General features: G+C 38.8%; 1 protein-coding gene across 3 annotated transcripts in view; it reads right to left on the bottom strand.

The window, feature by feature from the left end:
• pld3 (phospholipase D family member 3) overlaps positions 1 to 14,663 on the bottom strand; it is an 18,500-nt gene extending 3,837 nt beyond the window's left edge. The window contains exons 1-9 of one of the 3 annotated variants that reach the window (XM_022251799.2): positions 14,504 to 14,661; positions 9,342 to 9,552; positions 8,171 to 8,351; positions 6,660 to 6,917; positions 5,652 to 5,852; positions 4,803 to 4,942; positions 4,178 to 4,340; positions 2,877 to 2,976; positions 89 to 1,975 (exon numbers count right to left, since the gene is read on the bottom strand). In XM_022251799.2, coding sequence (XP_022107491.1) covers positions 1,794 to 1,975; positions 2,877 to 2,976; positions 4,178 to 4,340; positions 4,803 to 4,942; positions 5,652 to 5,852; positions 6,660 to 6,917; positions 8,171 to 8,351; positions 9,342 to 9,535 — 1,419 coding nt within the window. In that variant the 5' untranslated portion in view covers positions 9,536 to 9,552; positions 14,504 to 14,661 and the 3' untranslated portion in view covers positions 89 to 1,793. Of the gene's footprint in view, positions 1 to 88; positions 1,976 to 2,876; positions 2,977 to 4,177; positions 4,341 to 4,802; positions 4,943 to 5,651; positions 5,853 to 6,659; positions 6,918 to 8,170; positions 8,352 to 9,341; positions 9,553 to 14,503 lie in introns of those variants that run through there. The other 2 variants (XM_022251798.2, XM_022251797.2) reach the window with 2 other exon arrangements.

The following is a 14,663-nucleotide window of genomic DNA, read 5'->3' as shown; positions in this document are numbered from 1 at the left end:
GTGAATTTTGAATACTTTAAAAGGTGCCTTCATTTAACTCCAAAAACATATACATGTACTGAAGAAGAGTTTAAACACGGACAAAAAGTAATTCTAAGAAGATTTATTGCATTGATCCTTAAAACACTTCAACAAGTACTTCAAAATGCTGTCTAAATTTGAATAAGTGTCTTCAATTACATGTAAGTCTGGAATGTGCCTGGTGAAGCTTGAATATAAATGTGGTGGACGCCTGTTCCTGATGGTATGGTGGGTGTAGTAACCTGCCAATGACCGCTGATCATGGTTAGAGTTGGTGTGTTGGCCTTGGGCAAGTTAAAGGTGTCAAGGGGAATGAGATTGGAGGCTGATGGATGGCTGATGGCCTCATCATGTCTGACTTCAAGAAGTACACTGTACACTGTACATGTTCAAAGTACATGTATTTCAAACTGTATGATGCTGAAGGACAGGAAACCAATGCAAAGGCTGCAGTATGGATGTGATGTGTCCACGTGGTTCGCTCCGAAAACTGAACAGACTGCAGCGCTCTGTAGACGTTGACGACATAATCATGTGAGTGGTCAGGTGGTGGGTAACTGTTGTAGTAGGCCAGGTGGTTCTGCAGTCATTTTGCCATCAATGGACTTGAAATCTCAGAGACACAGTTCTCGCAATATCTCATCATTTGAACACTGGTAGGCAAATAATGTCAGCTTTTCCACTGACCGTACCATCTGGAACATACACATGTACAAACCGATGTGTGATACAGCTTTAAGCTTTTGTTTCTACATGTATTCTTTATGGACATCTGAGCATGCAAGCCGGGTTTCAAAGAAATCTGCCACAGGCAATGTGAGATGAGTATGGAATCTGCCCCCACCACATGGTGGTGAAAATTGTACTTCTTTCAGCTAGGGTTAACTACAGGTTCATGTATCCACAGCACTTCAAAGTGCAACAAAGAAAGACAGTCCTTTTCTATTATCATTACAGTGGACAGTTACACAAACTAATTGTCTTTTAATTCAACATCAAAACTAGTATGATAACTAAGAGTATATGGATAAATTCTTGAACATACAAATGTGGACTAGGTCCATTTTTCAACAATCAAAACTCTTCTTGACCTTTTAAGGCGCAGCAAACAATACATTTTTTTTTCTCTCAGTTGAGCAGAATCTCAAAAAACAAGGCAAGAAGTTCTGCACAAATCTGATAAAGGACTCCCAAATTTCCATGTTATATCTTTAGTCATGTAAGTGGAAGACTGGGCAGTGTGTTTTTAAATGTGTAGAAAGAGAGTCCAACATGGTAACAGTGAAAAATAAAGAGAAAGTAGCATCTTTCTGCTTGCCTGGGTGTCCATATACGGTAGTTTCTTCTGTTTAAACATACTCACTTTGAAGATGTTATGATTTACAGTACAATACAATGGCAGTCATGATCTGAGAAGGCACAGGTACAACATTATACAAAAATGATGTATGTATCTTAAATTACTAATCCATGAATAAACCTAGACAAGCATCCCTCTACCTCAGGTTTAGGGCCAAATTTCTGTACAACCTAACAATAATGTAATTATAAACAAAATGAACAATTTAAAATGGATTTTTGAAATGAGAAAGTTGAGCACATACATGCAAATGTTTTACAGAATTACAAATGCCACAGAAGTAAAACTAGTACACATCATTTTGGCATATGAAAATTAACTAAATAAACACAATGTTTGAACTGACAGCATGTTATTTGAAACAGTTTCCAACATCGAGCTTTATAGAGTGAACCTTCAACCTTTAAATGTATTATAGGACGTATGTGGCATAGTCCGAGTTCCAGTCACGCTCAAACACGTCGGCCACTTGCTGCCGCAAGTGTTTCGTTAAACTCTCTCCCGAGTTCCCTGCTGCAGCTGATGATGTCTGATTGACAATGACGCCAACTCCACCATCCTCAACGAAGTAATCCTTGCTCCAGTTTGACGTACCTAAGAATTAAGAATTGAGTAAATTTCGATGGCAGGCCATCCGGGCATCCAGAGTGGATTTCAGGTTAAGTACGATATTTGGAGGGCTGGGAAGAGAATACTATCCCAGTATGTTCACTTGTGACATCGAAGGGATAACCAGGAATATGTTTTAAGGCAGCCCCAAAAAGAACAGAATCGGAAATGATCACATCATCCGAGAGAGAAAAAGTGCATGACAGCAGACGACTTTGCTGACAGTTGCAGTTTCCAAAGAATATTCAGCAATAAATTATCTTATTACGTGTACTGCTGCTCTCTCATCACATTTTAGAAGGAAGTGCCCTCTGGGATTCGGTACTGTACATGCAACAAACTGGGGGACATCTATATGTTTGGAGACGACAGAAAACTTTTCAGCCATTCTGAACCAGCAAAAAATCAACTCTAAACGTTGGATCTCATTTAGCCAGAACAGTGCAAGTCACACCACAGAGGCATAACTGAAGACATGACAACGTCCAACCAATGACCAACTTGAAACAGAAACATGTTTCTGTTGGCAGCTATGAAAGCACACCCCTGTTTGCACATGCAAATACAGTTGAAACAGCTACTGTACTGTGAAGTATATGCATTAACAACGCAGATCAACTGAAGCGGAGCAAGTTTAAATGCAAAAATACAATTTATTTCAAAAGAAACAGATCAACACAAAGTAAAACAATTGAATGCACAGGAACTATACATTGAAAGAACAATCGGAAACCTTTTCGTAAGAGACTGACATATTCACATGTACTTTCTCGGTACATTTGCATTACTATGGCAATAGTTCCAAGATAAACTGATTTCCAATTTGTTTTGAAAAGGACTGGTAACTATTTGAGGGCTGAAAGTCGATGATGAGCCAAAAACTCACCTATATAGGCCTGCTTGTCCGTAACCATGTACTTATTATGGTTTACTCTTGCATATGGAATTTGGGCCTGAGCTGGGGTCGACGGCACTTTGAAGATTTTCTGCCAAAATAAGGAATTCACCAAGTGTAAACATTACAGTCTTTTTGTCAGCACAATTTCATTATAAACACCATGATATAGTTGTACTAATGTATAAGATTTTCTGGCCATGTTTTGAATGCCAAGGTGAAGTGCGTACCTGTGCATATACATATGCTTATCATCCACTACTGTACACGTATCAAATACACGTGCCCTGTGTTTCATTTAACCAACCGTTCTAATCCCTACACAAATATTGTTTAAAGTTACAGGGCATATTGTCCATAGGTGAGACGCCTTATGACTTTTGCCAGGTGAAAATTACAACCTTGCTTTTATATTGCACGCATCAACATTTCCAGCTTTGCTTTCACACATCAGTGCAAAAGTGTGCAATTTTGTAAGCACTTGGCATATGGTCTATGCAGCTGAAAAATATAACCTTCAATCTTAATTGAGACGTACACTGTATGCCTCAGCATTTCAACTTCACAAGGAACAGAGCTCTTGTTTGTTGCTGTATAATTAATATTTTTTGTTATAGTGATCATTCATTTGTAGTTTAGAAGGAAAGCAAGGTCATTCAGCCAAACAACTGAAAAAAGAGGTAACAAGTATATTAAATACAAATTTAAAGATGCCCACAACTGTATGCAAGAAAATGTATTGTATACATGTCCAAATGTGTATTTATAAATATGTACACAATACGTGGAGACAACACACATATTGAAACAGAGATGTTGTGGGGCCCAAACATTATGGGGACAATATTTTTACCCCCACAACCATAGTTAATCTCATTTTCCTCAATGTGGTGTAAGGTCAGGGGCAGTTACATGTAAGTGTTACAACCTTTTGGAAAATTAAGTGAATGTTTTTTTACTATAATGTGCAATACTCTTTGACACCTTAGGGCACTGTTGCTGTGTTGATACAGTATGTGTCACCTCCTTTTCAATAGAGTTTGGGGCTTACATGTACTTTCCCAATGATTTAAACTGAGAATGTAACTCAGTTACTCAGAGAAATGGGGAGTTAATAAACTCATTCAATGGCTGTCACTGAGGACTTTCCCTAAATTTATTTCCCACAAACTTTGTTTTCATATACTCACACTAAAATCAAAATGCTACATCATTTGCTCTGCAAGGCAAAGTCAGTACCAAACAGTATCAGTGCCACAACATATTAAACTGAGTAGAATTTGCCCACTCACCACCTCTATGTCCATTTTGCTGGTGTTGTTGAGGACGGCCAGTGACTGCAGAAATCCAAACATGTCTGGGTTGGTGTGATTCCACGAGCTTGCCAGGAGCCGTACTGCTATACCACGATTAAATGCAGCACTACGAAGCTTATCATCTATGACTGACCAAAATCTGAAACAGAAATTCAACACAGGCTTTTTGTCAGTCTAATAAACTCTACTGACAGATGTATGTAGGAGTGTCAACAGATTATCAGGAGAAGGGGGTTTGATATAAATATGTCTTGGGAGCCCTGAAATTTTCCTGTTGGAGCACGCCCCCAAGAAAAATTTTTTAAAAGGACATTGCATCCTTCAATCTGGTAAACTTTCAATGCCCAAAAAGACAAATCCAAGACTTCTGTTTTGTGGTTGATTTGTTGGTGAAACAATGGAGGATTTCAAATGATGAGGAAAGGATGCTCCTTCGTGCCCATGGGATGTTAAAATCTCCGTGCTCTCAATCACTGCTATTAAGTTGTAAAATTTTCAATCAAAACAGGACAAAACAAGACAAGCCAAAACATGCGGGGAAAAAACTTCATTAAAATTGAATTAACTCAAAAGTCGAAGGAAAACTAGAGTCCAAGCTCACTTTTGAGGGTCACTGAATGCCAAGAAAGGGTAGTACTCCATGACTGCAACATGAATGAAGCGCTCCGCATTGTCCATGACGTCGAGAATGGCATCAATGTCATTCGTCCGGCCATCTGAGCAAAACTGAGGAGGAGAACTCTGCACGGACAGCAAGTGAAACAAAACAACAATCATGTCAAGTCGCAGAAGGCAAAATTCATTGATTGAAAACTGTAACATGTCTATCAGCATCCTGTATTCAACATTTCCATTTGATCAAATGTCTGGTTATATATAAAATACTGAATTCCCCAAACTCAGGAAATCCCAAAATAGATTCAGAACATAGTGATTGCCAACAGGAAAACAAATCCAAACAGCAGTAACATATTTGAAGACAGAAGTTAAGTTGTTTTTCTTTCACGTTGTCGGTTCCAATGTTTAAATGAGTATCCTAAGCATGGAATTCACACTTTACAGAATGTACACATGACCACAACAGTAAGTTTTAGCGTAGAAGTAATTCTGCACTAAAACTACCACTATACAATCGTACGCTGTAGACTAATCTGGTGACTAGAATTAGAAGCCATTGTGGTGGGGCCATCCTGTTTGCGACAGGCATGTGATACAGGTGAGTTGCATTTCTCTCAGACCAATGGGATGTTGTGACTTGCCGAACTGCACGCCTGCTCTCAAGCTGAAACCTGTGCATGAGCGTGATGGCCCAACAGGAATGACATCTTCTTGGACTTGTCCAAAGCAAAAAGTAGAGATTCTCTGCATATGGTTTGCTTATTAGTGCATCCGTGGCGTTGAGCACGGGTATTGGGATGATGGGCAACTAACACTCAAAGTGTTTACTAACCGATAAATACACATCAGTGTCGGTCCCATTGGCCTTTATCTGCATGGGTGCCATCTTGTTGTAGGGGGTGCTGTAATTGGTGGGCCAGTGGGTTGGTACCCTAGCACCTGGTTTGCCTAGTGTCCAGTACACTTCAAACAGCTTGGCGGCATCCTTGGCGACACAGCTGCAGTTGAAGAATGCAACACCCAGCTCCTTCACCTGAAAACATGATATCCATTACAACAAATTTATTTAAAGACACTCTACTTTGAGTAATATAATTGTTGAAGCTACTGTTAATGCTTTTGCTAAGGATTCTCTAGGGAGCCAATTAGCCAATGTAAAATTTTGAATGGTGCAATGAAACACACATAGTGATGTCATCACACGCACCTGTATAATTACATTAACCCTCCTATGCAAAGATACATTCTTGACACAGTTGTCATATCAGTCAAAATCAGTCAAATTTCCCATATGTGTCTGTGAACTGGGGCAAATCAAGTGAAAGGATTTTTTTACTGTTTTTAACGGTTATAGCAAAAGGAGGGTTAATAACACTAGATTGATTGGATTCCCAAGATTAATTACAAAGCTCTTTTGTCAGCTATTACATCTGCAGTGCAGCTAAAGGTGCAAGACTACTTTGTATGGATCAAGTATGATCGTAAACAATGATTCAACCCTCAGCTGATCTCTTTATCCTTCATCATAAATGCAATGCACAATCATGCAATAATAGTCAAACCATTGTTGGAAACCCTGTCATTGGTGGCTTTTTGCAGCTGCTCGTCATATCACACAATCATTTTTATTTTAAGAGTTCCCTCTTTACTTAGATGCAAACAAGATTAAGAACCAACAATGTATCTGTACCTTATGGCTTGGTTCTAAACAATGGACTTACAGTAAACCCACCACCTTTCCTTTGAGTAAAGCTGGACTATGGTCAACCATGGTTTGAGTTGAAAGCTGCTTTTTAGCTAGGGCAAGAAACATGGGAAAAAGTATTGTTTACAAACGTACCTGAGTCAGTGCCCGCCAGTCCATATTAGGGCTTCCGATAAAGACATGTTTGCGGTCCACCACCCACATCTTGGTGTGGAGTATGCCGCTGCCAATCAGGGCATCAAAGTCCAGGCTGCGTACCTGGGCGGCACCAGCCTTCTGCAGACTCTGTGTGTCATTGTTCGGCAGGTATTCACTTGGCTTGTTCTGTGCTATTCTGATCGCTATTCCTCGTTTGGTCCCGGCATTCATCAGTCCCTTGAAGATCTCTTCTCCCTATATCATGTGACAAGTTGATGCAGGTTTGCAAGTCATGTGCTTAAAAACTGTATTTTGCCTTTGCTCCGTGCAAGGATCAATGCTGCATTATTTTTCTCCTATGCAAAAAAAAAAGAGGATAAGTGACCCCTTCCAGAAAATTCAAATACAGATTGCACTACCTTTCCATGCAATGGCCTGCTCAAAGTTGAGAAGGGTGACATGTCTTGTGGAATGTCAATTTTTGTTCTTTGTCAGAAAAAAAATCTTGATCACTAAAATTTCAAGTTTTATGAACAAAAATATTCCAAGGGAACTTGTGCATTGCCGGGGGATTTAAGGTGTCTTTGAACGAACTTGGAGCCTAAGTGTGTATTAGACTCAACATTTTCAAAGCCTATTTTGCAGTTAAGTTGAACTCCATGGAATGTTATATCCCCGGAACAGACTGGTTTGTCATATTCACATGAAAGTTTACACGTGGGCTTTTTGAGCCACATGTACGTATGTGATTTTTTTACACACTTTTTGGAAAAGTGGATCACATGCAAAGATGATATAATGGCATCGTTTTGATCCCATCACAAATTCAATCAGCTGCAACTACAGTCACAGACTGTAAATACTAAAATTACTTCAAGGTTTCTCTTAAAACCACTTATTCAACGATCGTTTCATTCTTTTATTTCTGCTAATTTTACCTGATTTACCGGTATATTTGTAATGTGCCATGAGCATCATATTTGGTAGATACTGGCATCTTATACATGTAAATCTTCTGTATTTTGATTTACATGTAAAATGAGGCATTCCTTTGCAATGGTTCACATCCCCTTTGTCTTAAGACCAGGCTTGTGAAGCAACTTTTGATTAAGTAGTGATTCCGGTATGACTTACGGACTAAACTGCAGCACTGACGTATTGGCACTTGCATGTCTGACATTCTTTTCAAAAAGGCAGAGTCAAGCTGGAATGTGGGAAAATTGCAGTAACGGGACTGTTTTCTTACTCATCGATTTATGGACCTTTGGAGGGAAGGATGGGGTTTATGTGCTGAACTTTTGAACCTGTCTCCAATTGTTGAAAAATACTTGGGCAGTCAAAAACGGTGGTGCACTGAAGGGGGAGGCTCAGGAGGACTTTTTTCAATTTTTGAAAAAGAAAGTTACAATATATATATGTACATCTTCATGAACATCATGAGCTCAAATTCCAGTTGAGCTACACCCAAAACGGCAAACCCTGGGTGCGCCACTGATGAAAAAACTTACCTGTTTGTCAGTGGGGTCCACATAGACATCTTTCCCGTTCAGGGTCCAGTAATAAGAAGCAATATCAATGGACTTAGTGGCCATGTTGATGAGATTCATCCAGGTATCAAATGTTGACACATGGGATGGGGAACCAGGCGGGAAGGTCAAATTAGCAGGAATGCTTTCTGCTAAAACGATGCTGAAATGATTGGAAAAATAAATACCAAAAGTAACTGCATTTTCAAAGTTGATATTATGAACCTAATATATGAATAATAATATGAAAATCATGATGAAATTAAATGACTAAGTTGTCGACATAACGTTTTGAGCTTTCATCAAACCTTTGCACACAAATGCACAGTCAAATCTGTCAATGTTTTACTTAGAGAATAATTAGGTGCCTTGAAAGTCTAGCCGTTCTTACTTGTCAAGAACTCATCAAGTGACTGGTCTCAAGCAAAGGATAAAAGGGTAATTCCAGAAATAAGCGGTCCATTTTTTTTGTGTCCCTGTCACATCTGACATGTGATTTTGTAAGTTCAGAACACATTTTCTAATTTCCAAGAGTGGTGAATTAATGCAAATTACCTGCCAAACAAATAGTAATACATGTAGTTTGAAATCAATTCTGGTGATACTTCAAGTCAAATAACAAAGGTCAGATCTAAATGGGCCACGAAAATGTCACACGTTTGGACCCCTAATTTCTGGAATTACCCAAAACACGATCCAGTAACAAAAGGGCCCCCGAACTTTGCACTTGGGATAAATTCACGATTTTGACAAAGAAATTTAAATTGTCCTTTCCAACATAAGTGGTTTTTGAAGCCCAGGGAAATTTGTAATGTGAAAATTATTACATGTATGTTTAATTCATTTTCAGCGGAAACGTAAACGTTGTTCAAGACCAGATCAGGAGAATCGATGCTGAAATCCTGAGCCACAGCCATGCAAGGACATTTTTTGCATCCACACCCCTGAGCATTTACATATACAATACATTTTTGAGAATTACACAGACTTAAGGAAATTTCCTTAAAACCTATATGTGATTGACCTGCCGAAAAAAAGATAAAAAAAGTTGAGACCATGCACCCTTTCCCTCGTCTTGACTAATCAAATTCCCCCGCCCCAAAAAAGCAAATAAACTTAGGCTTTCTGCAACTGAAACATCCTACTCACACACCTGCAGTTGTCAGTGCATTTCTCCCAGTGGTCTGGTTCGGGCCTGCTTGCTCCGATCCCAAGGAATGTGAAGGTAACTATCACAGCCACCAGTATCTGCACTATCACCAGGAAGATCATCACTTTCCGACATGTGTCAGTCTCGGTTCTTTCCATGGAAGACTGCATGTCATCCTCTTCTCTGTATAGCTTCATTTTACTCTCTTACTGCACTTAACATAAGACACCATTAGGCATAAATGTGACCCACTCTGTGAAAATGAGTCTTAAGTCGCCAGAGCCACTTAGGAGTACAAAGTCCTTTAGAATAATTTTGCACAGTGTACATTGTAAGTCAATAGGAACCCATAGCATTTTTCACCATGGAGGATCCACTTTCATCAGGATGCCAAACTGAGTGAAACATCAAAACAAAAATATCAACTTGCTCTTTAAAATACAAATGAAAACTCAAAAAGAGGCCCTAGCGACTTAAGACTAACTTTCACACAGTGGGTCACAAATTTGTATGTGACATGATCTACATGTATAAAATCACTTATTAGAGGTTCATTTTATGCCTGCTAAGAAAGCCTAAAAATTGTAATGCCGCAGTGCTACAAAATGATGTCATGAAACAAATCATGTACATGTATGTAAAAAAGCATTTGCCACCTGGAGACCCTCCAGCAACGTTTACCTGTACATACATGTATTTACACTTCATAAATAGCAAGCTTTGTATTTATCTTGTATCTTCCTGGTGCCCCCATCTGTCACCACCTGTATTTACAGGTTACCATTGAACTTAGTTGTGACATATAGAAAATAAACTCCAAACTCCCAAATGCTCTGTGTACACAGCTTCTCCACTCAATGTGACGTCAAACAAACTTGCCTTTTTTTTTGAAGGCAATTGTTCAGAGGCAAAAAGGAACATATTTTTCAATTCATGGGTGAAGTTTGGATGAGAGGTTTCAGGGACTGCATATTGACTCCCACCCACTCTGCATGGAGGTCTGCTTCGAAGAAGGTTTTCAGGTGATTGAGCTCATCAGCCAAGTTACTTATTGGCTTTTTATGACTTTTCTTCCAGAAGATACAACATATAAACTTGAAACATGGCAAGTAACCCTGATCCTCAAATATGCGTGCATGCTCATGCATGTATAGAGCCTGAAAGTAAAAGGTCATGCAGTGAGCTTCAAGAGCCCTTGCGCGGTCTTCCTATGGGCATTTTACGTTGGGCCGTCCTATCACATTCGATAACTTTTTGAAGAATAATTCCTAACTGAAACCACCCCATGAAACACTCATGTTGGAATTTTACCTTGGAAAGTCACCTGGAGATGGGTAAAAAACGAATTTTCTTAAAGACCTTTCACTTCCGGCGATATCGTACCTACATGTAGGTCTTCTTGTTCATGCACCTTTGTTTTCACTACCTGTGCTTACGTGAAAAGGAGACTGTACACGCACAACGTTGCAAAAAATTTGCAGTCGATGGGTTCCAGATTCCGTTGAGTTGACATCACACAGTTGTCATCAGCAAAGGTTAGATAAAAGATTAGAATCTTTTGTAATTGAAGGAGAATGTTGCTTTCAGTTTATTACTTATAAATTATAAGACTATGCAAAAAATTTTGATCTGTTTTTATTTCAGCTTTTACCGATGGACTACCATAAAATTTCAAACCGTAAATGTTCATCTGCGTACGAGACTGTTTCATTGCACTGTTCTTCATGTATTTTAGATTTTCGGAAGTTATGGATCAGTTTTTGGCAGGATATTTCTCTTTTAGATCAGGTAATTTTTCAGTTTCTATAAATTGATATACTAGCAAATATTTTCCAGAGTCCCTTTTCCGAGTTGGATTCTTTAAGGAGAAACTGAACAAAAAAATATATTATAAATTCTAAAATCTCTGCACGTTTTTCTATCCAAGGGTTCCGGAAGCGCGCCATCAGGGGTCAACTTTCAGGCTCTATTTGGTGTGACATTAAATGTATCAAATTACATGTACAAGCAATTTTAGTTTTTCAAAAATGACCACATTCTCTCAACTTTACATATACCTCCTGAACAAATAAAGTTCATATTTCTGGATCTCACAGATTTTGAGTTGGGCAACACTTTTGGCCCCCAGGGTCAAGATTGTCTAACCTTAAATTTCAAGGTTGATTGAAGGTCAAAGTCCAGCGTACCTGTAAATCTCCAATCAAAACATTTGTCTTCCAAAAAGAGATAAAATCTGGTATAAACTAGTTTGAGCATTATAATGCCAGCTCCATGCTTAGTTAAAACATCAGGAATCACATATTTCTGACAACATGAGCATTACCAGGATTAGTGCTTGATTTACTTATGGCATAGGCTCCATGTAAGTTCGAACATAAATACTGACAACCCTATTTTTCCTTACTTCATGCTTGTACATGTACATTACTATAATCAATAGTTAGGAGTGATTAAAATCTAGTGTGCATACCTCACCATTCCACGTAGTGTCTATGTGCACAAGGGAGCTCCATGCACTTCCAAGAACACCAAAGAATGGGGCGCTGTTATGTCACTTTTTTAAGGAGTACTTCACCCCACTTACTGGGTCTAGGGGCAGGGGTTAGTGAGTACTGTCCACAAACATGTCAGACCTCCATCATGTTCATTATGGCTTTTCATGGGTTAATAATTAGTTCAAGTACATGTAACTACCGACAGGCCTAGGGCTTGGCAAATTGTCAATCTTTAACATTTGGACATGGTCGGCAATAGTAGGCCTAGTTCATTTCATTCTTTATTATTTTTACCACATCTCTTGACAGTCACCAAAGAATATAATATGTATATTGATGCACATACAGGAAGTGAGAGCACACACAAAGTCTTCTGTTTTGTAGCTGTGCCACAGCCAGAAATCTATTCTGTGGACGCTGATTCAATCTGTTAACATCCAAACTTAAACAGTAAGACATGGGTACACCGGACCCGAACAGTGGGCACACCAGACCCAAACCATGGGTATACCAGACCCAAACCATGGGTACACCAGACCTGAACCATGTTGGGACATGGGACATTATCATCACAAAATGTTATGCTGAACTTATGTTGAACATTTAGTCTGGAGTGAAATTACCTACACTATGCAAAACATTTCATTTTCCCACTGATGTTGAAAATTCAGTCAGGAATTCATGCACATGTACATGTACAAGTGTATAGCCCCTTGGGAAAGGAGGGTGCTATACTATAGTGAAGTTACATAATACCACAACAATAAGAGATACTGTAAGTTTAACCCCCAAAATGCAAACATGCAGGGAATTGGGTGGCTGGCTGACTTTTTCCCACCAACAATTGCCAGCCAGAAAGTGAACAGGATTGAAGCCTCCCCAATATGAACCTGAGGAAGGAGGGGCACTGGGGTGTTGGGGAAATTTTCCAGAAGATTGAAAATGACCAACATGTTTGGAAAGCTGTGAAAGAGTGACAAACAGATTGCATTTCCCGCCAATTAAGGCGTCCCCACGCAACAGTAACCTTTTCATTGATCCAAAGTTAGTCTGAGGCAATTAGCACATGTACAACTTCAAATTTGCATATCCGCGACTCCTAACTTTCACACGTGCAACTTCAATTTGCATGCCTGCCACTTTGCAACTGAGCGAGAAAGGAAAGCGAACTTTGACCTCGCATTGCATGACATGAAAACACAGCCCAACGCAGACCAGCCGTGCTCATGCTTGAAAGCCACAGCAAGAGGCTGGAAAGGTTTGACCAATGCAAACGATCAACCTCCACCAACAGCTGACCAAGGGGCAAAGAGAGGGGATAGACATTCACTGAGTATAATAATATTTACCATAAATTTATGATAAAAGGTGTTAATCAATAATGAAAAAAACAATAAGACTTAACAATAGGAGGCAAAATTAGGGACCCAGTGACGATGCAGTCATGGATGTCAGTCTTACTACATATGGTTTAAATACATTTTTACGTTCATTTTCCAGTTAGAGGTTGCGCATACATTTACATCAGGATGTGGGAGGAGATCCCTGAGAATCGAAGCTCGTCGAATAGGGATCTCCTTTAATGTGGAATATGCCAAGCATTACAAATCAATGGAATGGGAAAATAAAAAAGTACATGTGAGTGCAGTACCTACATGAAGTAACCCGTTAACCTGTTAAGAAGCTAACTTGAACTAAAATAATCAGATACATGTATGAGGTAAGACTTGAGGTTTAATTTAAACAATGGGAGAATACAAATGTAAGGAATTAGAAAACTTTGGGCCTTCATGCATATTTCATCACCATGATGGCAAATTGAATAATTATATGAATTGAATAATTACAATAATTATTACTGAACAATTATATGCAAACTGAGTATTTCTCATAGGGTTACAGGTCGTATTCATCTCTTTTTAAATTTCCAATTAAATGTAATGTCTATGTGAATGTGGTATTTGTATGTGTAGTTAGGAAAGGGGGGGCTACTCGATAAGTACTGCTTTTTAGGGACTCCCTCCACCCTTGTGTGGAAAATAAAGTAAACCTGAACCTGAGGTGGGGATATGCATAAATGAGCGAGGGCGCTGTTTATTTGGAAACTCATTTTCTTAAATAGAAAATTGTGATTAAAATTTGTCTTTTTCCGCACACTCTAGCTCCTCTATTTAATTTCTAATAATTTCAAAATTTGTGAGCGAAGCCGAATTTAATTCAGTGAATAAGGCACGAATAAGAACAAACATTTTATAGAAATGTGAATTTTCAGCTTTTCAGTCAAAATCCACACTCATTTTTGTGTACAAAAAAATCACAGTTTGCACTCCATTACACATGTACAAATATCAAAACATCTCAAAATATTCCTGTTTTAAATCAGTATTTCTATGCTTTGCAGAAGCCGATGGAATCCAAACATATATCAAAATGTTTCTTATGACATCCTCTCCAAGATCACTTCAAAAAGAAAACAGAAATATTTATGCGCCTGAGGCTGAATTGTCATGTTGAAAATACATGATGATATAGGCCTACATGTACATCATGATGTAGGCCTAGTTCAACAGTTCTCCACTAACATTAAATTTTGACATGTTTGATTTAAAAAAAAATTAACTGATACGCACATAATGGTAGATTTAATTTATAAAACCAAAATTCACTTACTACTAGCGATAATAATTAGGCGAAGACTCTACTCCCACCCAGTTGCATCAAGACACCATCCACGCAGCTTGTCAAATTTGTCACACTCGGCAACAAATACATATACATTAACATGCGCCGATCCGATTTTTGCTCGGCAATCACATGCCACCGTGAGGTC

The sequence above is a fragment of the Acanthaster planci genome, linkage group LG01 (assembly GCF_054643075.1).
Source record: "Acanthaster planci isolate LZ-2023a linkage group LG01, COTS_SCS, whole genome shotgun sequence".
NCBI lineage: Eukaryota > Metazoa > Echinodermata > Asteroidea > Valvatida > Acanthasteridae > Acanthaster > Acanthaster planci.
The sequence above is the reverse complement of the archived record's forward strand: the minus strand, read 5'-3'. Positions and strand labels throughout refer to the sequence as shown.